Raw genomic sequence first — 26,231 nt, 5'->3', positions numbered from 1 at the left:
AGGCTTGACCTTAAGCAAATGTGATTATTTTTGTTTGTCGAAGCAAAGCTCGAAACGCTACCTTGCAGCTTGATTTAAAATCATCTGATTGGAACACAGGACATCAGAGGTCACTTTCGGCAGCTTAAACACTTTCCATAACCCAGAGACTGCTGAAATTCAGTGATCGTTCTTGCATTTGACATCACAAATACACATGCAGGGGTCCTAGCAGTTGCATTCATTTACAAAAAGTGGTGAACAATGTCCGGTCCATCACGGGTACTGACTTCCCTACCATTGAAGGGATCCATAAGAGGAACTGTCTCAAAGAGGAACTGTCTCAAAGAGGCAGCAAGCATCATCAAGAACACACACCAGCCTGGCCACGCTCTCATTGTACTCTTACCATCGTGAAGAAGGTGTAGGAGTGTGAAAACTGTTAGCGTCCTGATTCAGTTTCATCTCTATTATTGGAAGAACCAATACTGCGATGATTGATTATGCAGGGTGTAATACGTTCCTCATTCCTGGAGGTGTATACATGCTTGTCAAATATGACTTTATTCCCAAAGAATCTTCAGAGACACAACATCCTCTCTATAAAATTGTTCCTATGTCACGCCAGGTTTTCAAAGGTAATCATAACAAGAACATGTGACCCAGGGACAGAAAAAACTGCAGATGTTGGGAAACTTGAGCAAAACCCAAAGTGCTGGAGGAACGCAGCGTGTCAGGCAACATTTATGGAGCAAAGTGCATACAATGATTTTGGTGGGGGGGGGGGGGGGGACCCTTCTTCAGACTGAGAGTAGAGGGTTAGAGGTGAAAAAGAAAAGTGTGGGTGGGTCAAAGCTTGGATCCTCTGCCCATCACACTCAGTATCATCACCCCCTATTTGTGGGACACTTTCCTTATTCGTGTTCCTGTAAACCTTTGCTTAAATGGAGAATACAAAGAATAAAGGATATCAGTAAACTTTGTAATTTGTTTCAGTTGAATGCTTGACCGCTGTTTGCAGATGGTGGATACCTCTGTATGGTAAATGGCATAATACAGTTGCAGGTTATGGTGGAGATGAATGTAAGAGATAAAGTATCAGCAGGAGAGAGGTCCATTGCTTGGCTTTACATATTTACTTCCAGGCATATCTGGTCAAATGCTAAAACTTTCTGCAATGGGAATTAATGTTGGCAGCTGGACACCATCCCACTTGCCTCCTTGTCAAAATTATTTTGTTGTCAGAGACACAAATTGCAATTACATTATTTCAGGTCAGAACCGGAACAAATGAAATGAAGTTTTTAAAAATGGGTATTTTTCAAAATTACAGTTTTACTTATTTTTAAAAGTTCAAAATAGTTTCTGTAAAGATTTGCATTTTGTTGAGAGCATAAACAGGAACTCCTTCTCGATCGCTTGTGCTAAATGCTGAACATGGTAAAAGTTGTGTTTTCTGCTCTGCTTCTGAATTCTGAAGCATGCCATAATGGAAGGACACGACCATACTCTGCATAGAGTGCTAGCAACCAAGGAAAATGTCTGCTTGTCTGACAATGTGTCCAGCCCGCAGGATAATTTGTGAATTAATGTTTCTCATTTCTTCCAGATGTACATTGAGTGTCACTTTGGAACAGGCAATAATCCTTGCAAGATGTCATGGGTTACCTCCACGTTATCTGATGCAGGCTACTGATATGATGAGGAAACAGGTACACAAACTAAAATCTACATATTTAAAAAAATGCACATAATGTTAACTGAATCCTTAGATCATGGGTCAAAGCTCCTTGGTTTGTGATAGTAGATCTGAAGATTCCAATTTGCTTCCCATTGACTCAGTTGCAGTTTAAGCTGAAGAACTAATCAAATGCGGTACTCGCGACATTTGATTCAGTTCTTTGGGCCAAAGGAACCATTTATCATAATGCACGGCCAGCATCAAATGCAAGATTTAATCTTGCAGCTTTCATTAAATTGTACATATCCAGGGCTTGAATTTTTTAAAGCTTTTTTTGGTACTACTTGGAGGAGTGAATCTTTTGGTTATTATTATTCGGCCATGGTTCGTTAACTGAATATATGTGACCATCACAGGGCCTCAATGGCCTGGCACAAACATATCAGGTATATGTTAAATAAATTGGTTGATCCTGCAGATATCCTCAATGTTAGAATCAAAAGAGATGGGGCTTTAAAAACCTAATGTTATAATCATCTAGATTGCTGTACTAATAGAAATCTGTTTTAAGGAAATAGCGTTGTTCCATCATTATCCTTTTGCTGTGCCTCAGTTCATACTGAGTAGACAATAGACAATAGATAATAGGTGCAGGAGTAGGCCATTTGGCCCTTCAAGCCAGCACCGCCATTCAATGTGATCATGGCTGATCATCCCCAATCAGTACCCCGTTCCTGCCTTCTCCCCATATCGCCTGACTCCGGTATTTTTAAGAGCCCTATCTAGCTCTCTCTTGAAAGCATACAGAGAACCTGCCTCCACCTCCCTCTGAGGCAGAGAATTCCACAGACTCACCACTCTCTGTGAGAAAAAGTGTTTCCTCGCCTCCGTTCTAAATGGCTTACTCCTTATTCTTAAATAAATGTATAAATGTATAATGAGTATAAATGTGAATGCAGCCCAGACCATCACAGAAAACAACCTCCCTTCCATTAACTTCATTTATACCTCATGCTGCCTTGGCAAGGCCAGCAGCATAATCAAGGATGAGTCACATCCCGGCCACTCCCTCTTCTCCGCTCTCCCATTGGGCAAAAGGTAAAGAAGTGTAAAAACGCACACCTCCATATTCAGGGACAGTTTCTTCCCAGCTGTGATCAGTCAACTGAACCAACCTACCACAACTAGAGAGTAATCCTGTACTACTATCTACCTCATTGGAGACCCTTGGATTCTCTTTGATTGGACTTTACTGGCTTTATCTTGCACTAAACGTGTTTCACGTTATTCCCTTTATCATGTATCTTTACTCTGTGGATGGCTCGATTATAATGATGTAATTATTGTCTTTCCACTTACTGGTTAGCATGAAACAAAAGCTTTTCACTGTACCTCAGTACAAGTGATAATAAACTAAACTAAACTGGTCATTCGTGCAACAGAAGTAGAAGATTTAATAACCACAACACCGACAGGGGCAGCTGGAAGTCCTTGAGTAACAGCATTTGGTCTGGTACCTTTTGTAATGCCTTTTTTTAATATCCAGATATTTTATACCCATTGATTTTTCTCCCTTAATTACCTTGCCAGGTACATTCTCCAAAACTCCATTAGATTTGTCTAATATATATATTTGCCTTTATAAAATCATATCAACTGCATAATTATATTATGATTTTCTAATATCCTGTTACTGGGTCCTTAACTGATGAAATTCCACCATTTTGCAACATTATATCTCATGCTGCCTGCTTTATAGCTCCCTCTGTTTTCTCTTTCACCGTTTTTAAAAGGCGTAGTTACATTTGTTAATATCCTGTCCGCTTGTGTAGTTCCAGAATTGAGAGTGTATTAAAAGGTAAGCAAAAGACATCAGCGGTCTCTGTGATCATCTCCTTTAGAAATCTGGATGCAGACTGTCAAGCTCAGGGGGTTTGTCCAGTTATGGTCTAATTAATTTCCCTAACACTTTTTTTTGCGTGATATTAATGACTCTATATTTCTTGTCATTAGAGCTTTCAGTTATGTCTCTAGAATCTGTCTGTTGCAGTGCAGACCAATACAAAATATTGTTTGGCTTCTCAATCATTCTCTATTCCCCATTATGATTTTTCTGTCCTTGACAGAAATGTATTTCTGTTGTTATTCTGCATATGTCAGGGGTAGATTATGACAGGATATAGGTGTATGATTGCAACAGGATCTCAATCACCTGGGAAAGTGGACCAAGGGAATGGTGAATGGAATTTAATTCATCATATATGAAATAGTTGTCATAGCAGATGTCTAACAGATTAAGTGGGTCATAGTTACTTTCATTTTGGTGTAGATATGAACCAAAACTATGAGCTGAACACAATGTGGCAATGTCGATTGTATTGCTTAGAATTGCCCTTGGTGACCAGTCAGATTTTTTAGCAATCATCAATGAATTGACATATTCATGAACGGTGTCTAATGAAACTCATGTTACAAAGCAGCTGTGAATAAGATATTGGTGAGACACAGAATTAAAAAAGTGTATAGTTGGTGATGCTAGTCAGACTACTTTATAGTATCTCCAATTTGAACAATATGATTTCAAATCTCTTTCATTTTTCAAGACAAGTGGCAGTTTGAACCATATTATTGACAGTTTTGACATTTTGTGAATTGTAATTATCAGTTTAATATTGCCTAAGGCAACACTTGTTGTAAAATTGTTTCGTAGATTTCTTTGTGCTCTAATCTGCCTGATTGGGCACTCACAATGGGGCCAAGGAGTCCAAGAATTGTCAATCTGGTATATTTTTTCCAAAACAGATATGAAAACAATGATGTTGTACAGGCAGAAAAATAAGTTTATTAGCATTTCAATTTAGTCACCATATTCTGTTGAAGAAGAGCTGTTTGGAGCTATTACTTCAGATGTTAATCATGTTGTTAAATTTATTGATTACATTTCCCCAACACTCTGAAAAATGCATTTAGGCACAGTACATTGCAGCTAATTAAAAATCCTACTTCATTACTTAAGACATTAATACCAGAATATAGCATGTTATTAAGTACAGGCTGCAATACTTTAACTTATTTTGGAGTACAAAATAGAATCAATTTGTGAAATAAGTATAGTTCAAAAAATGTTATTAATTAAATTACTTTTCAATGACAAGAAAATGAAAGAAATGGGAAGTGTTCATGAAAAAGTAATGGAAGTCATGAGTATTTAATTATTGCCCTCGTGACCATACATAGAATATATCTCCTTAAATAGTACATTTAATTTGTAAGGGTGATATTTCAGGTTATTTCAGTGTGACAGGTATATTTATACTAAGGCTATTGAATTCTATTGAACTACGTGTTAATATAAATCAGCAACTTTCCAATCTGCTTGTGAAGAACAGAACTGAATCAGATCCCATTTGCAGAACCAAAAGGAAAAATATTTTAAAAATCAGTTTTAATGTCCAATTCAATTTTGGAAATTCAAATATTTCAAAATTTTATTTTGAAACTTTGCAAACTTATCACAACTAACCGTCATTCACTTCTATTACCATTGCACTTTCCAGTCAGAACTGTTTCCTTTGTGCAAAGTTGCATCGGTGTAAACATTCTGTGACCAAATTGATACCAAAAGTTAACTTGTTCATCGTTGTTTCCGAGGCACAAGGCCAAATGGAGAATTTAAGTTTGCCCTCTGGCGCACAATGCTGCTTTGATGTAGATGCCAATTTTCAGATGAGATGTAGGCCAATTTTCAGATGAGATGTAGGCCAAAGTTCTGCTGGCTATGTCCCAATCATCTTGTGGAAAATTAAAGATCTTTTAACAATGCTTAATGACAAACAATAACAGGTCTCCTATGTCCTCTCCTTCACTCAATTGCCACAGCAACAAATTAAATGATCAATCATGTTATTTTAATTTAGCTCTGACTCCCATAGCTATCTAGACTTCACTTCTTCCCACCCTGCTTCCTGTAAGGACTCTATCCCCTACTCCCAATTCCTTCGTCTACGCCGCATCTGCACCCTGGATGAGGTTTTCCATACCAGGACATCAGATATGTCCTCATTCTTTAGGAAACGGGGGGGGGGGGGGGGGTTCCCCTCTTCCATTATATATGAGGCTCTCACGAGGGTCTCCTTGATATCCCTCAGCTCCACTCTTGCTCCCCCTCCCCCCATTCACAACAAGGACAGAGTCCCCCTTGTCCTCTCCTTCCACACCATCAGCCATCGCATACAGCATATAGCATCCTACAACATTTTCGCCACCTCCAAAGGGATCCCACTACTGGCAACATCTTCCCATCTCCACCCCTTTCCGCAGAGACCGTTCCCTCCGCAACTCCCTGGTCAACTCATCCCTTCCCACCCAAACCACCCCCTCCCCAGGTACTTTCCCCAGCAACTGCAGGAGATGCAACACCTGTCCCTTTACCTCCCCCCTCGACTCAATCCAAGGACCCCAACAGTCTTTCCAGGTGAGGCAGAGGTTCAGTTGTACATCCTCCAACTTCATTTACTGTATCTGCTGTTTCAGGTGTCAACTCCTGTACATTGGTGAGACCAAGCGCAGGCTCGGCGATCATTTAGCTGAACACCTCCGCTCAGTCTGCCTCAACCTACCTGATCTCCCGGTTGCTCAGCACTTTAACTCCCCCTCCCATTCCCAATCTGACCTTTCTGTCCTGTGCCTCCTCCATTGTCAGAGGCCCAGCGCAAATTGGAGGAACAGCACCTCATCTTTTGCGGGTAGCTTGCACCCCAGCGGTATGAACATTAACTTCTCTAACATCAAATAGCACTTGCTTTCCCTCTCTCTCCAGCCTATTCCCCCTCCCCAGTTCTCCCACCAGTCTTACTGTCTCCGACTACATTCTATCTCTGTCCCGCCCGCTCCCCTGCCATCTGAAGAAGGGTCTCGACCCAAAACGTCACCCATTCCTTTTCGCCAGAGATGCCGCCTGTCCCCCGAGTTAGTTCAGTATTTTGTGTCTACCCTCGATTTAAACCAACATCTGCAGTTCTTTCCTACACATTTTATTTATTGTTCTTGTGGTGCATAAAGTGGCTGTCATGTTTTCACTGTATTTCAAATTAAATGGTTGTATATTAAATTACTTGAATTGTTTGTGTAATTTATGGTAAAATGGTATACAAATTAAGTTTTCTAACTTTTAGTGCACTATTTGTTGATGTATCGTCCAAGAAATTAAATTACCAATTCCCAGAAGGAATCAATTAATCTGCCACCATCCATGAAACTCTGCACTCCAGCTTTTATTCATTATGAATGAGTAAAGATAATTTGATTGTGTATTTTTATCACTGTGGTCTCTTCCAAGACGTGCATTTAACAATCTATGCATAAATAAGAAGTGCTTGTTTTATTTCAGGGAGCAAGAGTGCAGAACTCTGCTAAGAATCTCGGAGTGAGGGACCGAACTCCACAATCTGCTCCAAGGTAACTGCTCTGTACAATTTAAACAATTAAATGCTCCCAACAACCTAATACTCCACCGTGGTGGCATAGTGGTAGAGATGCTGCCTTGCAGCGCCAGAGGCCCGGTTCGATCCCGACTACGGGTGTTGTCAGTACAGAGTTTGTACATTCTCCCCGTGATCTGCGTGGGTTTTCTCCAAGATCTTCGGTTTCCTCTCACACACCAAAGACGTACAAGTATGTAGGTTAATTGGCTTGGTAAATGTAAAAATTGTCCTTAGAGTGTGTATGATAGTGTTAATGTGTGGGGATCGCTGGTCGGCACGGACCCGGTGGGCTGAAGGGCCTGTTTCTGCGCTGTATCCCTAAACTAAACTAAACAAGCAACTGAACGGTAATAATACATTTAATGCAAACAATCGTACATTTATTTATGGAGAAATAGTGGTTATTGTACCACAGCTGATGCACCAATAAACCAAAGGTAGGTTGTGTAAGATTATTTTTCCCAGCATTTAAAATCATTTCTAGTATTAAAATATTTTTTCTGTTGCATTTCAAGTTCTAATAACATGATGTAAAAATGTTTCCTTGTGTCACAGCTAATTTATTTGTAACCGGCATAAATCTGTGCTAACTGGTTACTCTTTTATAAACACAAAATGCAGGAGTAACTCAGTGAGACAGGCAGCAGCATCTCTGGAGGGCAGGAATGGGTGACGGTTCGGATCGCGACCTTCTTCAGACGTCTGAAGAAGGCTTGTCATCCATTCCTTTCCTCCAGAGAAGCTGCCTGTCCCACTGAGTTACTCCAGCATTTTGTATTTATCTTCGGTTTAAATCAGCACCTGCAGTTCCTTCCTATTCAACTCTTTTATCATTGGATGCAGTTTATTTTTTTTCAATTCTTCTTATGAGGCAGTCCCTTGGGATGGAGAATGACTTGCTTCCACTCTGGTTTTGTGAGCTATAAACTGTGTGATGAGGCCAGAACAGGAACATCATGCCAAGACAACTGGGTTTACTGGGTTTGTGTCTGCCCGAACTCATGGACTCAAGGTTCTTATCAACATTCCTCATACTCGTACTCTTTGGGGAGCCAAATGTTGAACCTTTGAAGTGCTCTCTCATCATCTTTCCGTTCTTCCTCCTTTTCTATTTCCTTTCTGACCACAATAACTTGAGCAATCCTATTACATTATTAAGTTGAGAATAATGAACCCATCCTGGTAGGGTAAAGTTAGACAAAATTCAAGCACAGCTCAACAAATCTTTTCAAAACTTTACTGAAAATAAGTAATATTAATCCTAAATAGAGTACAACACCACCAATAATGTGACATATTACAAGAAACTACAAAATAATTACATCACATTGGATGTACAGCAAACTATAATAAATGCTTGCCATGCACCATTGTGTTTAAGTCATCTTGTACACATATAATTCCTTGCAACAGTAAATTCCAGTGTATAATTATCCCCAACTCTGATTCTCGATATCAATTTATCCCACAAATTAAACAAAGATAACTTGACCCCCATCTGAAAAGCGTGATAGGATCAATCTGCACATTCTTATTGCTAAGAATTGTCCTTGAAACCACCCTTTCATAATACAAAATAATCACACCCATAATAATTGATTGATACACATTGTGAGTGTCTCTTCATTATGTCATTATGGAGGCATGTTGCTTTTAACAATGAAGCTTCATACATTCTTCCCCATAACTGAAAATGTTATGATATGTTGTGCCTTAAAATGATCCTTACTTGGGAGTTTCATGAATGTTTCCTCATCAGTTAATGTGTAGTCTAGTTTAACCCCTGAAGCATCTATCTACCTAATGCATACCAAAATAATCTATCCGCATTGACTAAAATGGTAGATAACAACCGCAAATGATCAGTCCAGAATATTCAAGCTCTCAATCACTATTTACTCCTGCATAGTTGAAATCCTCTGAGAAAAGGCAGAATTCTTTGAACAAGATGCTACTCAGCAGAAAATGTATTGATGTTGCAGGAAGCCATTCAATTGATTCAGTCATTTATCTGTTATAATCAGTGAAGGTAAAGCCCAAGGAAAACTATTGTGCAAATAGATCCAGACAAGAGAAAATGGGGACAATTTAAAATCAAAATGTTAATAGACCTAATAAATTAACAAGAAAAATCTAAATATATTGTGTTCTTAATCCATGAAGCATTAGTAACACAGAGGAGAAAATGGCAGTACAAATAGATATAAACAGAGACAATAGGATTGTCATTATAGGGGCAACACTGTAGTGTAGCCAAAGCTGAGAAATAAATAGTCAAATGGATTTGATATTTAAAAATGAGAAGTAAAATGGAACAGGAGAATGGGTGGCATTGTCCTTAAAAGATGAAGTTAGTGCAATAATGCGTAAAGATATTTGTAAAATCAAGATTGAGAACCAGTGGGCAGTTTGGATAGCTATGCCTGCCTCTTTGTAGGGTACATCGAACATCGCCGTCTCCATCACAGGATACCGACTATCGATTGACATCTACACAAACCTATTGACTCCCACAGCTCGATAGCTCTTCAGAGCTAATTTGGAGGTTGTTGTGTTTAATAGCCTAATGGTTGTAGGGAAGAATCTGTTCCTGAACCTACACGTTACAGTTTTCAGGCTCCTATATCTTCCTCCCGATGGCAGGAGTGAAATAAGTTTGTGGCCAGGGTGGTGTGGGTCTCTGATGCTGCTGGCTGCCTTTGGGTGTTTGCCAACGCTTGGTAAAATAATCTGTCAAGTGACTTCAGCATCATCTCCCCTTTGCACAGAAACACACTCTCACCCACTCATGCATGCACTAATTGTTGGCCATCTTGAATTGCTTTATCGTTGTTATATGATAGAAAAAAAAGAAGCAGAAAATGTGTGAAGAGATTTGCAAAGAAATTAAAACTATTATTTTGGAATAATGGTTTTATTTCTTTTAAAAAGTAAAAAATATATAAATGCTAGAATTCTGAAGTAAAAATATAATTTGAAGAAAATACTCACAAGTCATGGAAAGATAAAAAATAAATTGTTTCAGATTGAAGACCTTAGATATTGACACTCTGTGGATGCCACCTGATCTACCAAGTATTTCTAGTTTTTTTTTTTTTACACTTTGTCACTACAATGACCTATTTCTGTTCACAAAGATTTCCTGTGGATTTGGCACCAATAATATTTCAATAAAATATTAATGCAAGCCATGTCTAAACCCTTTGAGATAGAAGGCTTATCAACAAAAACAACAGCAAGATCTTGATCATCTGGGGAAATAGGCTGAGGAATGGCTAATGGTGTTCAATGCTCGCAAGTGTGAGGTGTTGCACTTTGGGGCAAGACCTTCACAGTCAATGGTAGGGACCTGGGGAGGCTTGTGGAGCAGAAGGATCTAGGACTGCAGCTACATATTTCCTTGAAAGTGGCATCACAAGTAGGTCAAGAAGGCTTTTGCTTCATTGGCCTTCATCAGTCAAGATATTGAGTGTAGCGGTTGGGATGTTATTTTACCGTTATACAAGATATTGGTGAAGTTACATTTGTGGTATTGTGTTGCTATAGGAAGGATGTTGTTAAGCTGGAAAGAGTATAGAGAAGGTTTACGAAAATGCTGCCAGGACTCAAGGTCTGAACTATAGGGCGAGGTTTGACAGTCTGGGACTTTATTTCTTCGATTGCAGGAGGCTGAGGGATGGTCTTATAGACATGTATAAATGCATGAAGGGAATACGTGCAGTGGAGGCACAGAATCATTAACCCAGAATAGGGGAATCTAGATCCACAGGACGTAGGTTTAAGGTGAGAGAGGAAAGATTTAATAGGAGCCTGAGGGGCAAACTTTTCACACAGAGAGTGATGGGTGTATGGAATGAGAATGGTGGTTGAGGCAGGTGCTATGATAACATTTAAACAACAGTTTGACAGGTGCATGGATAGGAAATGTTAAGAGGGATATAGGGCAAATGTGGACAGTTGGGACTACTGTAAATGGGGCATCTTAGTTGGCATGGACAAATTGGGTTGAAAGGCCTGTTTCTTTGCTGCATGACTCTGTGCAATACCAGTATGGCACATTGCCACATCAATAACAATGCTTGCAGGTGCTCCTTGCATCTTTACTGGATGCAGTGATGTCAAAATAATTCATTGGTATCCTGCTGTATCTCTGAAAATGGATCATTGATGCCAGGCCAGGAAGAATGGGTATGATTTTTTTATATACTCTATGTCAATGGAGATCTCATCAGAGTGTTCCTAAGTGAGTTGAGATTGTTTAATATTCCACTCGCATTATGGAATGGGTAAATAATTTAAATAAAACTCGGATCTAATGCATCCCTGAATATGATGAGCCTTGCGTGTCTGGTTGAGAACTTCTATCAGATAGTGCAGCTTTCCAATACACCATGCTGCTGAATTATTTTAAAGGCATACTCACTAAGTGAGGCAAGACCTTTGAGTACTCACAAATTTTGATCTGGGCAATTGGTGGAATGACGAGATTAAGGAGAGAAGGTCTTTGTATCAGAATGTATGTATAAAGGCGTAAAGCCCCTTTTGCTATTTACAATGCTTTGGGCTTCATGTACATTGGAGCCTTGTCCCTTGCACGAAACAGGTGTAGGCTCATCGTATAGCATGTCTTTAAAGGGTATTGTAGCATTTACTTTGGTTTCTTAGCCTTTGAGTTTACTTTCTGAATCTTGATATCTGATACTCTCGCGCCATCAGCCTATCAGCCCTGTGCAACATTGAGCCTTATTCAATGTAGATCTGAAATAATTTTACAGTATGATACACTAAACACAAAAGATTACCTCCCCATTAAAGTGCATCTGCTTATATTAATCAAGGAAAAATTATGAGAATAGTTTCTATTTCCAGCTGCTCATAGTATAAAAAGTCCCAAAACAAGATGGGTGTCAATTGTTATGGGGAGGAGGCAGGAGAATGGGGTTAGGAAGGAGAGATAGATCAGCCATGATTAAATGGCAGAGTAGACCTGATGGGCCGAATGGCCAAATTCTGCTCTTATAACTTATGATCACAATTGTGTAAAATTTACCAATTTAGTGAACTTCTTCCAATGTTATTTTAAAATAATTTTTGTAATTAAACAGAAAATTATTGTATTTGAATTATGCAGATATTGAATCAGTTCTGAAATCAGATTCAGATTCAGATTCAATTTTAATTGTCATTGTCAGTGTACAGTACAGAGACAACAAAATGCATTTAGCATCTCCCTGGAAGAGCGACATAGCAAATGATTTGAATAAATAATAATAAGTGTCCGGGGGGGGGGTGATTGGCAGTCACCGTGGTACGTTGTTGAGTAGAGTGACAGCCGCCGGGAAGAAGTTGTTCCTGGACCTGCTGGTTCGGCAACGGAGAGACCTGTAGCGCCTCCCGGATGGTAGGAGGGTAAACAGTCCATGGTTGGGGTGAGAGCAGTCCTTGGCGATGCTGAGCGCCCTCCGCAGACAACGCTTGCTTTGGACAGACTCAATGGAGGGGAGCGAGGAACCGGTGATGCGTTGGGCAATTTTCACCACCCTCTGCAATGCCTTCCGGTCGGAGACAGAGCAGTTGCCATACCATACTGTGATGCAGTTGGTAAGGATGCTCTCGATGGTGCAGCGGTAGAAGTTCACCAGGATCTGAGGAGACAGATGGACCTTCTTCAGTCTCCTCAGGAAGAAGAGACGCTGGTGAGCCTTCTTGATCAGAGTTGAGGTATTGTGGGTCCAAGAGAGGTCATCGGAGGTGTTGACTCCCAGGAACCTGAAGCTAGAAACACGTTCCACCTCCGTCCCGTTAGTGTGGATGGGAGTGTGCGTGCCGCCCCTGGACTTCTTGAAGTCTACAATGAGCTCCTTGGTCTTCTTGGAGTTAAGGGCCAGGTTGTTGTCAGCGCACCATGCTGCTAAGTGATGGACCTCCTCCCTGTAGGCCGACTCATCGTTGTTGCTGATGAGGCCAATCACCGTTGTATCCTCTGCATACTTGATGATGGTGTTAGTACCATGTACAGGTGTGCAGTCATAGGTGAAGAGGGAGTAGAGGAGGGGGCTCAGCACACAGCCCTGTGGAACGCCGGTGTTCAGGGTGAGGGTTGAAGAGGTGTGCTTGTCTAACCTAACAGACTGGGGTCTGTTGGTTAGAAAGTCCAGTATCCAGTTGCAGAGGGAGGGGTCGATGCCCAGGTTACCGAGTTTGGTGATCAGTTTTGATGGTATAATGGTGTTGAATGCTGAGCTGTAATCGATGAACAGCATTCTTACGTAAGTGTCTCTGTTGTCGAGGTGGGAGAGGGCGGAGTGAAGTGCCGTTGAGATGGCATCCTCCGTACTCCTGTTCTTGTGGTAGGCAAACTGATAGGGATCCAGTGTGGGGGGTAGGCAGCTTTTGAGGTGTGCCAGGACCAGCCTCTCGAAGCACTTGGTGATGATGGGGGTAAGTGCAACTGGGCGGAAGTCGTTGAGGCTTGCCGCAGTGGAGTGTTTTGGCACTGGCACGATGGAGGTGGTTTTAAGGCACGTGGGGCCAACTGCTTGGGCAAGTGACAGGTTGAAGATGTCAGTCCAGACGTCTGTCAGCTGCGCAGCACAGGCCCTGAGCACGCGCCCGGGGATGCCGTCAGGGCTAGCAGCTTTACGTGCATTAGTCCTACTCAGTGCCACATATACGTTGTAGGGGGTGAGTGTGAGGGGTTGGTGATCGGCAGGTAGCACAGCCTTGATGGCTGTCTCTAGATTGTCCCTGTCGAAGCGGCCATAGAAATGATTAAGCTCCTCAAGGAAGGAGGCATCGCTGGATGTGGGGGTGGTGTTGGAGGGTCTGTAGTCCGTGATGGCCTGGATGCCTTGCCACATGCGTCGGGGGTCGGAGTTGTTGTTGAAGTGCTCCTCAATCCTGAGCTTATGGCAGTGCTTGGCCTTCTTGATGCCCCTCTTCAGGTTAGCCCTGGCTGAACTGTAGGCTCGAGCATCGCCTGACCTGAAAGCGGTGTCCCGTGCTTTCAGCAGTAGCCTGACCTCGCTGTTCATCCATGGCTTCTGATTCGGGAATATGGTCACCTGTTTGAGGGAGGTGACACTATTGATGGTGGAGTTTATAAAGTCCAGAACAGAGGATGTGTAGGAATAAATGTCCGTGTGGGAGTCAAGGGTGGCCTGGGCTGCAAACGCCTTCCAGTCAGTGTTTCCAAAACACTGCTGAAGTGTGAAGTCCGCTTCCTCTGACCAGACTTTAACTGTCCTCACAGTTGGTTTAACCCGTCTGATGAGTGGGGAGTACTTAGGGAGCAGGAACAATGAGACGTGATGAGACTGACCAAGGTGGGGGAGGGGGGTGGCTTTGTAAGCTTCAGCCATGTTGGTGTAGACTTTGTCCAGTGTCTTGTCTACTCTAGTGGGGAAGGAGACATGTTGGTGGAATTTGGGGAGTACAGTCTTCAGGTTAGAGTGATTGAAGTCACCCGCAACAATGAAGGCTGCCTCGGGGTTGTGCGTCTGTTGATTGCTAATGGCAGTATGCAGCTCTTTCATTGCAAGCTTAAAAGACTATTATATAATTTAAAAAAGTGTATTGCAAATTAATAGTAAAACTGTTTTGATTGTAAAACATTTTGTTTTTTAAGGTAGAGATTCTCACTAAAAATCTTATGCAGGGGATGGAGGGATATAGATCATGTGCAGGCAGAGGAGATTGGTTTAATTTGGCATCATGTCCGCATGAACATTGTGGGCCAAAGGGACTGTTCCTGTGCTGTACTGTTCTATATTCTATATACAGTAAGAAATCTTGTTGGAACTCTCAGCATTAATAAAAAAAGTTCTTAATCAAGGATTGGAATTCTGCTGCATGTCACCATATTATTTTCCTCATGGCTCAGTCATGCTTGGATATTAATTTTGAGGCTAGATTGAAAGCCATTGATTTTGCCATTTTATGGTACCTCACTTTATGGACAGGCAGGATTTAGTAGTGGTTCCCCATTACCAATTTTTAAAAGAATTGTCAATATTGTTTGCAATTTAATTTACTCTATCTTTAGTCTGTATATCTGACTGACAGTGATCTTTGTTATTTTGACCAATGCACATAAAATATCAGAAGACCGATACAAAGGCATGGACAAACAAACACATCCTGATTCAGATTGAATAAAGTATTCTTTCTTGTCCTTTTCGCATGCCCTGCCTCCTTCACAATAATTTGATTTCCCTTCTTAACCAATAACCTGTTTGAAAAAGATTGTATTAAAACTCATTTTCACCTTGAACTAAATTTCATTCATTCTTAATGGCCACACCTGTTTCGCCAATCCTCACTGAAAGATAACGCAATGATGCTGCCCAATTGCTATCTCCATGCAAGATATACTGCTGATATACTTATGCTACACCTTGGATGGATGCTATGAACTTTGGCATCTTCGTCTTCTTCTTCTTGCGTATGGCGTGCACAGCCTAAATTTGTAGGACAACTCGAACTTTGGCATGAAATAGTAGTATCAACTCACTCAGATAAGGAGTAGCCAACATGTGAGTTATAGCTTTTAACATCATGAGTTAATAGATGTACTGTGCTGAGAAGATCGCAACAGAAGAATGAATCCTCTTTAGGTAACTGTGGAATATCAGTGCTTATCCAGAAGAGAGGGAGCATTTTAGAAACCAGCAAAAAAGAGGGAAAATAGGAGAGTAATATTAAAAACAACGCTGAGGCTTCTGTAAGTACAGGTGCACAACCTTTTATCCGAAATTCCAAATAACTAAAAGCTCCGAATAGCGGACATTTTTTCGGTCCTTGAAGAAAGGTCCTTGAAGACGTTCACTGAGGGCGGCCCGCAGAGGTGACAGCGGAACCTCTGGTCAGGTCCTCGAAGAAAGGGGAACTAAATCCCCATTCATAAAAGAGAAGGTGAGGGTATATTGCGCGGGAGGGTTAATAATTGCCAATCTGCTGCTGCCTGCCCGCTGAGTTAAAAAGTTCCCACGGTAGACTCACGATACACAGTGTATCGTGAGTCTTGCGTGGGAACTTTTTAACTCAGCGGGCAGGCAGCAGCAGATTGTCGCTCCCTTCAGGTTTCACCCCACCTACACCCCTCTGCTTCCCGGCCATGTGTGTGACCCCTTCCCTCCCCTCTCCAGCTCCCCGCCCATTGCACCGGCGTGGGGGCTTTGCACTGTCTTCATGTCAGCAATGCCAGCAGGTCAGTGCCAGTCACCGGAGACCACAGGACCAACGGGACACCGACCCCCAGGCCCACTGCAAGCACGGAGATCCCAGAGACCCACAGCCAGCAGCAGCCCAACCCCGTTCCAACTCCAGAGGAAAACTGCAAACTGGCCGGAGACGTCAGGACCACCAGAAGCCGCTCCCCGATGAGCCACTACGGCGACAAGTGGCAGTTCGCCCACAGCCCGAGCTGCGCCCCCTCATCGGGACACCGACCCCCAGGCCCACTGCAAGCACACAGATCCCAGATCAGCAACTCCAGCCCAGCCCCGCTCCAACTCCAGAGGAACACGCTCCCCGTAGGGGCAGAAGCTGATGGTGTGCAAGGTACGTCTTGTTCTTGGGGTGGCGCAGCTCGGGCTGTGGGCGAACTGTCACTTGTCGCCGTAGCGGCCCATCGGGGAGCGGGTTCCTCTGGAATTGGAGGGGGGGGGTATTGTGCTGTTTGATCGCCCCCTGCTATCCCAGGGACAGGGAGACACAGCGGCTTTTGAGAATGGCGGGCAATCACTTCCAAAGTTCTGCCCACGCAGTCAGTACACCTCTCCTACACTTGTCTCCCGCACTAAGATCATCTCACAGAGAATGATCCCAGCCTAACCCTCCCTATTCTCTCGTATTCTGCAAGAAAAAACTACATTGAAGACTCAAACTCGCGATCGAGTAACTGCCGGGATCGAGGCGCAAACTCGCGACCTTGCGGATATGAGCCGAGCACTCTACCACTGAGCCAGCCGTTAAAATCTACGCTAAAAATCTTCCATTCCGAAAGCCGAAAAATTCCGAATTACGAAAAGTGTCTGGTCCCAAGGCTTTCGGATAAAAGGTTGTGCAGCTGTATATCAAAAGAATAAGACAGGAAGATCAATAATGAATAATGGGCAGAGGCTTTGTACTTGTCTTCATAGTAGATGGCGCTAAAATCAACTCCATAATAGCAGAAGATTTGGGGATAAAAGGAAGGAACGAACTTCAAACTATTACTATTACTAGGAAAAGGAGCCGGACAAACTAATGACAACATTTCCCTGGACCTAGTGACCTGCATCCTGGTGTAAAATTAAGTGGCTGAAGAAAGACAAATTGCACTGTGAGATTTTTCAAATTCCCCAGGTTCTGTTACAGTCCCAATGAGGTGGAAAATCAAAAGTGTAACCCATGCCTTCCATACTCCATAGCAGTAGGGCAGAAGATAGAAAGGAGATAACCATTGTTTAAGAACAAACTGCAGATGCTGGAAAATCGAAGGTAGACAAAAGTGCTGGAGAAACTCAGTGGGTGAAGCAGCATCTATGGAGCGAAGGAAATAGGCAACATTTTGGGCCGAAGCCCTTCTTCAGACTTGTTTGAAGAAGGGTTCCGGCCCAAAACGTTGCCTATTTCATTCGCTCCATAGATGCTGCCTCACCCGCTGAGTTTCACCAGCATTTTTGTCTACCTAAGGAGATAACCATTGTTCTCTTAACCTAACATCTGTTGTGGAGATAATGCTTGAATGTTGCATTTATGGAGGTGGAAGTTTGACACTCAGAAATGATAGTGCAGTTAAATAGAGTCAACATGGTTTTATGAAAAAGGAAATAATGTTTGGCATATTTATTAAAGTTTATTGAGAATGTAATGACCCGAGTGGATATTGCGAAGATTTAGTGCACTTGGATTTCCAGAAGATGTTTGATTAGTTAAAAGGTTAACACACAAGGGAAGAGCTCATGGCATGGAATGCAGTATATTTTCCCTGAATATAGGATTAGCTAAGAAAAAACAAAGAGTAAGGATAAATGTGTAATTCCCTTGGTGGCAAGCTGCACGAGATCAGAACTAGGTCCTCACAATCTAGTCAAGTTTATTCATCACATACACATACGAGATGTGCAGTGAAATGAAAAGTGGCAATGCTCGCGGATTGTGCAAAAAAACAAACAAACAAACTACAAACAGAATGGAACAGAATCACATATTCACATATTACATATTTGTGGGAGGAAAGAAAAAGGAAGAAAACAGCAATTTAACAAAACAGTAAATTGGTACAGTAAAGTTAGTCCCTGGTGAGATAGGAGTTTACAGTCCTAATGGCTTCTGGGAAGAAACTCCTTCTCATCCTCTCCGTTCTCACAGCATGGCAACAGAGGTGTTTCCCTGACCGTAGTAGCTGGAACAGTCCTTTGCAGGGGTGGAAGGGGTCTCCCATGATCTTGTTTGCTCTGGAGTTGCACCTTCTGATGTATAGTTCCTGCAGAGGGGCAAGTGAAGTTCCCATAGTGCGTTCGGCCGAACACACTACTCTCTGCAGAGCCTTCTTGGCCTGGGCAGAACAGTTCCCAAACCAAATCGTGATATTTCCGGACAAGATGGTTTCCACAGCCGCTGAGTAGAAGCACTGGAGGATCCTCAGAGACACTCTGAATTTCCTCAATTGCCTGAGGTGGTAAAGGCGCTGCCTTGCCTTACTCACTTGTGCTGCAGCGAGTGATGTCCATGTCATATCCTCAGAGATGTGGACTCCCAGGTATTTAAAAACAGCTCACCTATCCACAGTATCCCCATTTATCTTCAATGGTGTGTACGGCCTCGGATGATGTGCCCTCCTAAAGTCCACGATCAGCTCCTTAGTTTTTTTGATATTCAAGAGGAGGCTAGATGAAGGAGTTGAGTGTATTGTAGTCAGATTTTCTGATGATACAAAGATACGTGGGAAAGCGAGTTGTGAGGAGCATACAATGTATCTGCAAAGCAGCATAGATAGGTTGAACATAAGAACAAAGTATGTGGGTGTAGAAAAAGAGATACAAACTGCTGGATTAATTCAGCACATCTTTGTACTTACTTCAGCACTTGTGTCTTTTTTTGTAAACCAGCATCTGCCAGTCTTTGTTTCTATGGAAATATAGGTTATTGGTTGACTGGAGAACCACCACAGAATCCCGAAGACCATGCAGATTTGGGTGTAATTGAAAATGAAACACAAAATTACCATGCAAGTGTAGCAAATAATTAGGTATGCAAATGAAATATTAGCCTTTATTGTGTAGGCAACGGCTATTGTACATGCAAAGCCCAGTGTTTCTCATCAGATCGCACAGAGCACGGTGAAAACACCCACGGGTTGGTATTACTGGAAACTGACAGCCAGCAATAAATATATTGATTTTGGTAAGCCATCAATTAAACAATAATTGGAGAAGCTTGAGATCTATGTGGTGCAAATTTTTTATGACTTTATAAATGGGCAACAAACCTAAGTGCCTGAAAGCAGCTATTAATCTTAACAAGTATGTAGTTCAAGGCTTTATCCTATTCTATACCTATGGCTTTATCTATTACCAAGGCTTTACGTATTGTCAGGTATAATGAATGCTTTGCCATGGTGGTGGCCTGTGATTGCCCCACTTAACGCACTCCAACTTCCACTCAACCCTGTTTCGAACTGAAATTGCCTATATTTTAGCACTTGGCTGACATTTTGCTTGTGTTCAAAGAACTGGTGAACTTAACACTGCTGACTGATCTTAGGCAGAATTTAAACATAATTCAGCCATTAAAATTGCTTGGGACTCCTGGCAAACAGATAGAGCAGTTGCTTCTCTGTCTTACAGCTATTTTGGATGCTTCTTGAAAGACACGCCAAATTTGCATATCTCACACAGTTTTTGCCGTTCCTCCTTTCGCAGGAGTATCCGCATATGGGCCTAATGGAGGTAAATGGGATTAGTGTCGATAGGCATCGGTGTCAACATTGCACTGAAGGGGGCTTTCAGTGCAGTACAACTTTATGACTAAAATCCGGCCATCTTCGAAGATGAATTGGTACAATGAGTTTACTCTGAGATATTGTTAGGACTTGGAATGACCTACCAGAACACATGTTAGAAGCAGACTTTATAAAGACTTTGAAAAGAAATATAGATGTTTTAGAGATAAAAATATAAAACTGCAAAAAATCATCATTATAATTCGGTAGCCTCCTCCTGTGGTGTAAAACTCTCAATATCCTTGTCAGCATCTTATCATGTTATCTACAATGTTCTCACTAAGACCCACTCATATAATAATAATAATAATAAATTTTATTTAATGGGCGCCTTTCAAACATCTCAAGGACACCTTACATAGTATATCGGAATAACATATAATCGGAATATAACAATAAGGACATCACAGAGACACAAATTAAAAACAGGATTCAATCCAAAAACAGAAAATCAAAAACACAGTGTGAAGAGAGAGCAGCGGCAACCAAATCGTGCCAGCGTCCACTCTCTCTTCACGGCAGCCATCTTGGACACAGACCTACAAGACTACAAATAGACAAAAAAAATCATCCCCCCACAATGGATAGCACTGTGGGGGAAGGCACAATGTCCAGTCCCCACCCCATGTTCACCCCAAAGTCAGGCCTATTGAGGCCACCGCAATTGCCTCTACGGAGGCCCGATGTCCCTGGCCGTTCTCACCGGGTGGTCTTGCCCCGGCGTCGGGAGAGTCCTTTCGGCGGCTGGGCCACTTGGAATGGCCGCTTCTTGGTTGGAGCCCGCGGCTGCCGAAGCCGACAAGGCCGCGCCGGTTTGGAGCACCCAGGCTCCCGTTGATAAAGTTGGCGCCGCCTCTCCACACTGCCGCCTCTACGCTCCGCAGACCCGCAGCCCGGAGTTGTTGCTCTCGGCGGTCCAGCTCGCCAGAGCTCCAGCGCGGCGACCCAGGCAAGGGATCGCCCGCTCCACTCCGCTCCGCTCCAGCGCTCCAATGCTGTGCCGCCGCCGAGGCCGAGGTGCTGGGCGGTTCCCGCCAGGAAACGGCGCTCCAAGCCCGCAGGTAGGCCACGAGGACGGATCGACGGGCAGCCCGGAGAAGAAGCTGCCTCACCGACCCGGTAGGGACCTAGAAATTAAGTTTACACCTACCCCCCACATTAAAAAGACCATATCCCCTACAAACAAAAACAGGACTCACTAAAAACTATAAAAAAACCGGATTTAAAACGGACGGCTGCTGGCTAGCAGCCGTTCACCAAGATGGCTCCTCCTCCTCCTCACTAGATATGTGACCCATATCTGATTATTAATCTAAGCTGGCTTCACATACATTTTAGCCTGATCTTTGTTGGTAATTGGATCTGCCTACTCTGGGACTTTCACACATGGACGTTCCAAACGTAAGGAATAATACTGGCAGATGTATGTTTTGCTTTATTGGGGACTCCTGATGGAGCTATGCCATGGAGGTCAGGTTGCCCAGTATTTATACTGGGAATACAGCTGTCTGATACTGCACCACATTAGATCCAGGATCCCATGGATTTCAATGGAATTTATTGTGATACATTGAGGAAATTAGAACAGAAGGCACATTTCTCCTTGCAAAATTATTTATACTTTTCTTTAGTCTCTTTGCTGACTCTATTTGTTTCATTTTAAATTATTTTAAGCATTTCTGACTATCAAAGATGCTCAGAAGGATCTAAAAATCCTTGTTATCACAGCCAACGAAGCAATGAAATGGGCACTAAGAGGTTTCAAAGGCTTTCAGAGGATGTTTGGGTGCACAGGGTGGGGTGGTGTGGGGGTAGTTGGTCTTCTGTTCTGAGGTCGTACAATCCTTCACTACTTGTCATTGGAATCTGGGAGGGTTTAGGCCAGTGAAATTGACTGCACATCTTGAGGTGTATCAAAGGGTCTAGACCTGAAATGTTTCTCTTTTCTCTTTTCACAGATGCTGCCTGACCTGCTGAGTATTTTCAGCATTTTCTGTTTTTATATGTATGAGGGCAGCAACTGCTAGTGTCAGGCACATACCTGCATCTTAAAATTTTAATTCAAATGTCTAATTTTTCTCTTTCAGTCCTTTTCCCCATCTTATCTCTAGACCCTCCACCAATCCTTCCACTCATCCTATTACTAATGAAGACTCTTGGAATCTACTCTTATAGTTTCCTCCAAGAACCAATTTGCCTTTATTTCCCTTGCCATCCTTAAATGTTTTGTGAAATCTGTCTTTTTGAGCAGCCTTCAAGCCACTATTCCTAATTCTGCCACAATGGATTCAATTATATTCATTTAATATCTTAGAGCACTTTAGGATGCATTTAATTTAAATATAATTGGACTCTTATAGTTGGTGACTAAAACTGTTATGAATGTTCTAGTAAAATAGTGTCCAAAGCATCCACTCAATGAGTTTTATGGAAATATGTTTGAGTATATCACTTTGCATATTGGCAGCCTATTGAATTTAAAATAGAACTTTTATTATCAACGAAAACTCATGGCCAAATACATAATTACTGTCTTTAAATACACAACCCTTATATCTTAATTTACCTTGTATTTTCTCACATTTGCAAAGAGCTTTCTGAATGTAAAGAAAAGCACCAATCACTTCTGATTGGGAGGACTCATCAGTATGTCAACTTGGTTGCCTGGGTAAGGTGAGGCAAATGACCTGTTTCTGTGCTGTGAGGCTCTGGGACTATTAAGTGGCTGCAGATACAATGATGAGAACATTGTGATTCAGAAACAAGATAAAGGTAGATTGAATGATGGGCAAAAATAGAATTGAATGTGCAGAATTGTGAGTCATCCATTTCGGTAAGAGGATTCAAAAGGCAGATTATTCCTAAATGGAGAGAAACTGCAAGGGTGAGAAATTCTGGGTGATCTACATAGTGTTCCAGTACATAGATGGAAAATAGGTAGCAGGTCCAACAAATATTTAAGAAGGGCATGTTAGCATTTCATTGCAAAGGGGTTCAAATTTCAGAATAGCAAGTTTTGTAAAGGATGTTGGTGAAGTTACACCTGGAACATTGTGCAATGTTAGTCCTTTGTTTAAACAAAAATACATAATTGCATTGGGGCACTCCACATGAGGATTTGTCAGACTAGTCTTGGCAGGGCAGTTTGACCCTATCAAGAGACACTAGGCAGTTTGAGTCTGTATTTGGGGTTTAGAAGAACAAGAAGGTGACCTTATTCAAAGATATGAGACCCTAAAGGGACTTGACAGGTTATATATCGAGCTGTTTTAACTTGTGGGAGAGTCATGGACAATGTAACACACTACAAAATAACCAAATGTCAATTTAAGATTCTGGTGCACACATCTTTTACACTCAGAGTATGAAATCTCTGGAATTCTCTGCCTCCTAAAAGGTGGAGGTCAGATCATTAAATATACTTAAAATAGAGAGATAAGTATTTGAAATATGTTGGAGTTGTTGGAGGGTTATGTGAATATGGAACAAAGGAAAAGTTAAGGCCTGCATATATTAGCCATGGTTGTATTGAATAGCATGGCAGGGTTGAGGGGCCTGGTAGTGTGCTTCCATTTTTATGTTTAGTCCATCCACTGTAGCAATGTGCTTTGGTTACAAATCCAGTAAAAATCCAATGAACTGCAGTACACATTACTTATTAATGGCAGGCCTCAATGTGGTGTGATGAGATTATTCAGTTGGGTCCAGCGCTCTCTTTCGATTGCTTAATAAACTACAATTATTGACACTTTCACCCTTTCCATATATAATTAACGGCATTTGTTTCTTCTAGATTATACAAGCTGTGTCAGCCTCCTCCTGATGGTGATGCTTGAAGATTCTTGCTTCAACTTTTAACTTGGAGATATCTGAACATACATTCTTCAACAACAATTCAAGAATTTTCATTGTAGATAGTATAATCCTGGCTTGCAAACAAGATATTGCTGGGAAGTTCCGGTAAAATGTGCTGATTTTATAACATTTTCTAAGATAAACCTTTTCTAAGACTCTCAAACTGGCATAAATGCCTTTCTTTGCCACACTGAACAGACTCAAACTAGGGTTGTTGTTTAATCTTAAAGTTAATTATTGCTTAATGTCATATTATTAAGCATAATTTTCTTTCATTAACTATCAATTTCAAAATGTATCGTGAGCTTGAACTTATACATTCCTTTCGTCTTTACCTTTTAAAATAGTAAACAATAATTTGTTGATACAGTTTTGTATATTTGAACAATTTCACTATTTAAAATGATATTGTAACTGTCTATTTTCAGCCTATGAACATTAACAAAAGTGCATTATAGTCAGATGTTTGTCCTAAGCTCTTTGCAGATAGCTGAGAGCTTGTGAAAAGACTGCAACGTTACCAAGGGATTCAGATGTTTTAAATACCACAAGTACAGTTTCATCTTATCTCATCAAAACTGAGATTATGTTACAAACTTAGACCCAGGACCCAATATGTTGTTTCTATGTGATAAAACATGCAGTAGTTGTTTTTTAATGTTGTAAAGAAATCACTGTCCCAGTTTCTTCTTTTGTGTGGAATCCTCTGTGGCAGTATTTGTACTTTGAGATTGGAAAGCAGAGGACATAAACCAGTAGTATTTGTTCATATTGTCAAGAAGGAAATGTGATGCAGTTTTCTTTTGCAGAAGACTTACCATCTTGCATATATTGTAAACACTTGAACATGCATTCATTCCTTTAATGCATGCAATATGTAAATGCATATATAAAGATCTGGACGTGCTTCTCATTAGATAGGAACTGATTTAGAAAACTTTAATTTGTATAATGGACAGTAATATCAGGTAACATTCTCTCAGGACAAAGATTTTTACTTATTAAGGCGCAACAATAACTTTACGGTCCAAAAATAACTTTATGGTCCTCGCTTGTGGGTCTTTTTGCCTTACACTATTTTATCTACCTACTTCAATGTAACAAATTATTAGTGTTTCTTTATTATTGTCAAGTGTACTGAGATACAGTGAAAACTTTTGTTTGTGCACTATCGAAGTAAGTCAGATCATATTATATACAAGTACAACCAGGCCATTCACAAGCACAAAGGTTGTGGAAGGAGAAATATACCAGAATACAAAATATAGTTTTACAGCATTGTAGTGTTACAGTTACAGAGAAAAGGTCCGATGTTCATATTGAAGGTAGGTTGGAAGATAAGGATTACCAACTAATTTATGGGAGGACCACCCTATAGTCTGGTAACAGAGGGGAAGAAGCTATTCCTGAGACTGGTGTTACAAGCTTTTGTAGATTCTGCCTAATGGGAGAGGGGAGGAGGGAATGGCCAAATTGAAAAAAATCCTTGATTATGTTGGCTGCTTTCCCAAGGCAGTGTGAAGCGTTGATGATGGGAGTCTGCTTTGTGTATGGACCAGGCAACATCCACATTTCTCTGCAATTTCTTGCTATCCTGGCATTGTTCCTAAACCAAGTTGTGATGCAACCCGATAGCATGCTTTCAATGGTGCATCTGTAGAAGTTGAGAAGAGTTGTTGGAGACATATCAAACCTCTATAGACCCCTGAGGAAGTAATGGTGTTAGTGCACTTTATTGGCCTTGGTAGTGTTGTGTCATTGTAGTTGGTTCAGGGCAGATTGTTGGTGATTTTTGTTTAGTTTAGAGATATAGCGCAGAAACAGACCTTTCGGCCCACTGGGCCCACGCCGACCAGCGATCCCCACACATTAACACTATCCTACACCCACTAGGGACAATTTTTACATTTACCAAGCCAATTAACCAACAAACCTGTACGTCTTTTGAGTGTGGGAGGGAACCGAAGATCTCGGAGAAAACCCACGCAGGTCACGGGGAGAACATACAAACTCCATACAGACAGCATCCGTAGTCAGGATCGAACCCGGGCCACCGGCGCTGCATTTGCTGTAAGGCAGCAACTCTACCGTTGCGCCACCATGACCGCCCATGATATTAAGGCCAAGGATATTTCAAGGTCTTGACCATTTCCACTTCGGCATCATTGACGCTATTTGGGACATGTATTCCACCACACTTCCTAAAGTCAATAACTGACTCCTTTGTCATGCTGACATTGAGCGA

At 41.7% G+C, this 26,231-nt stretch overlaps 1 protein-coding gene across 2 annotated transcripts in view; it reads left to right on the top strand.

Annotated features, from left to right (window-relative positions):
- prex2 (phosphatidylinositol-3,4,5-trisphosphate dependent Rac exchange factor 2) overlaps positions 1 to 25,877 on the top strand; it is a 352,555-nt gene extending 326,678 nt beyond the window's left edge. For both annotated transcript variants that reach the window (XM_033019360.1, XM_033019359.1), the window contains 3 exons: positions 1,589 to 1,691; positions 7,050 to 7,117; positions 23,925 to 25,877. In XM_033019360.1, coding sequence (XP_032875251.1) covers positions 1,589 to 1,691; positions 7,050 to 7,117; positions 23,925 to 23,967 — 214 coding nt within the window. In that variant the 3' untranslated portion in view covers positions 23,968 to 25,877. The remainder of the gene's footprint in view (positions 1 to 1,588; positions 1,692 to 7,049; positions 7,118 to 23,924) is intronic.
- Positions 25,878 to 26,231: the final 354 nt, after the last annotated feature.

This window comes from Amblyraja radiata, chromosome 4 (assembly GCF_010909765.2).
Source record: "Amblyraja radiata isolate CabotCenter1 chromosome 4, sAmbRad1.1.pri, whole genome shotgun sequence".
Classification (NCBI taxonomy): Eukaryota; Metazoa; Chordata; class Chondrichthyes; order Rajiformes; family Rajidae; genus Amblyraja; species Amblyraja radiata.
This window is presented reverse-complemented; position numbering and strand designations above follow the sequence as displayed.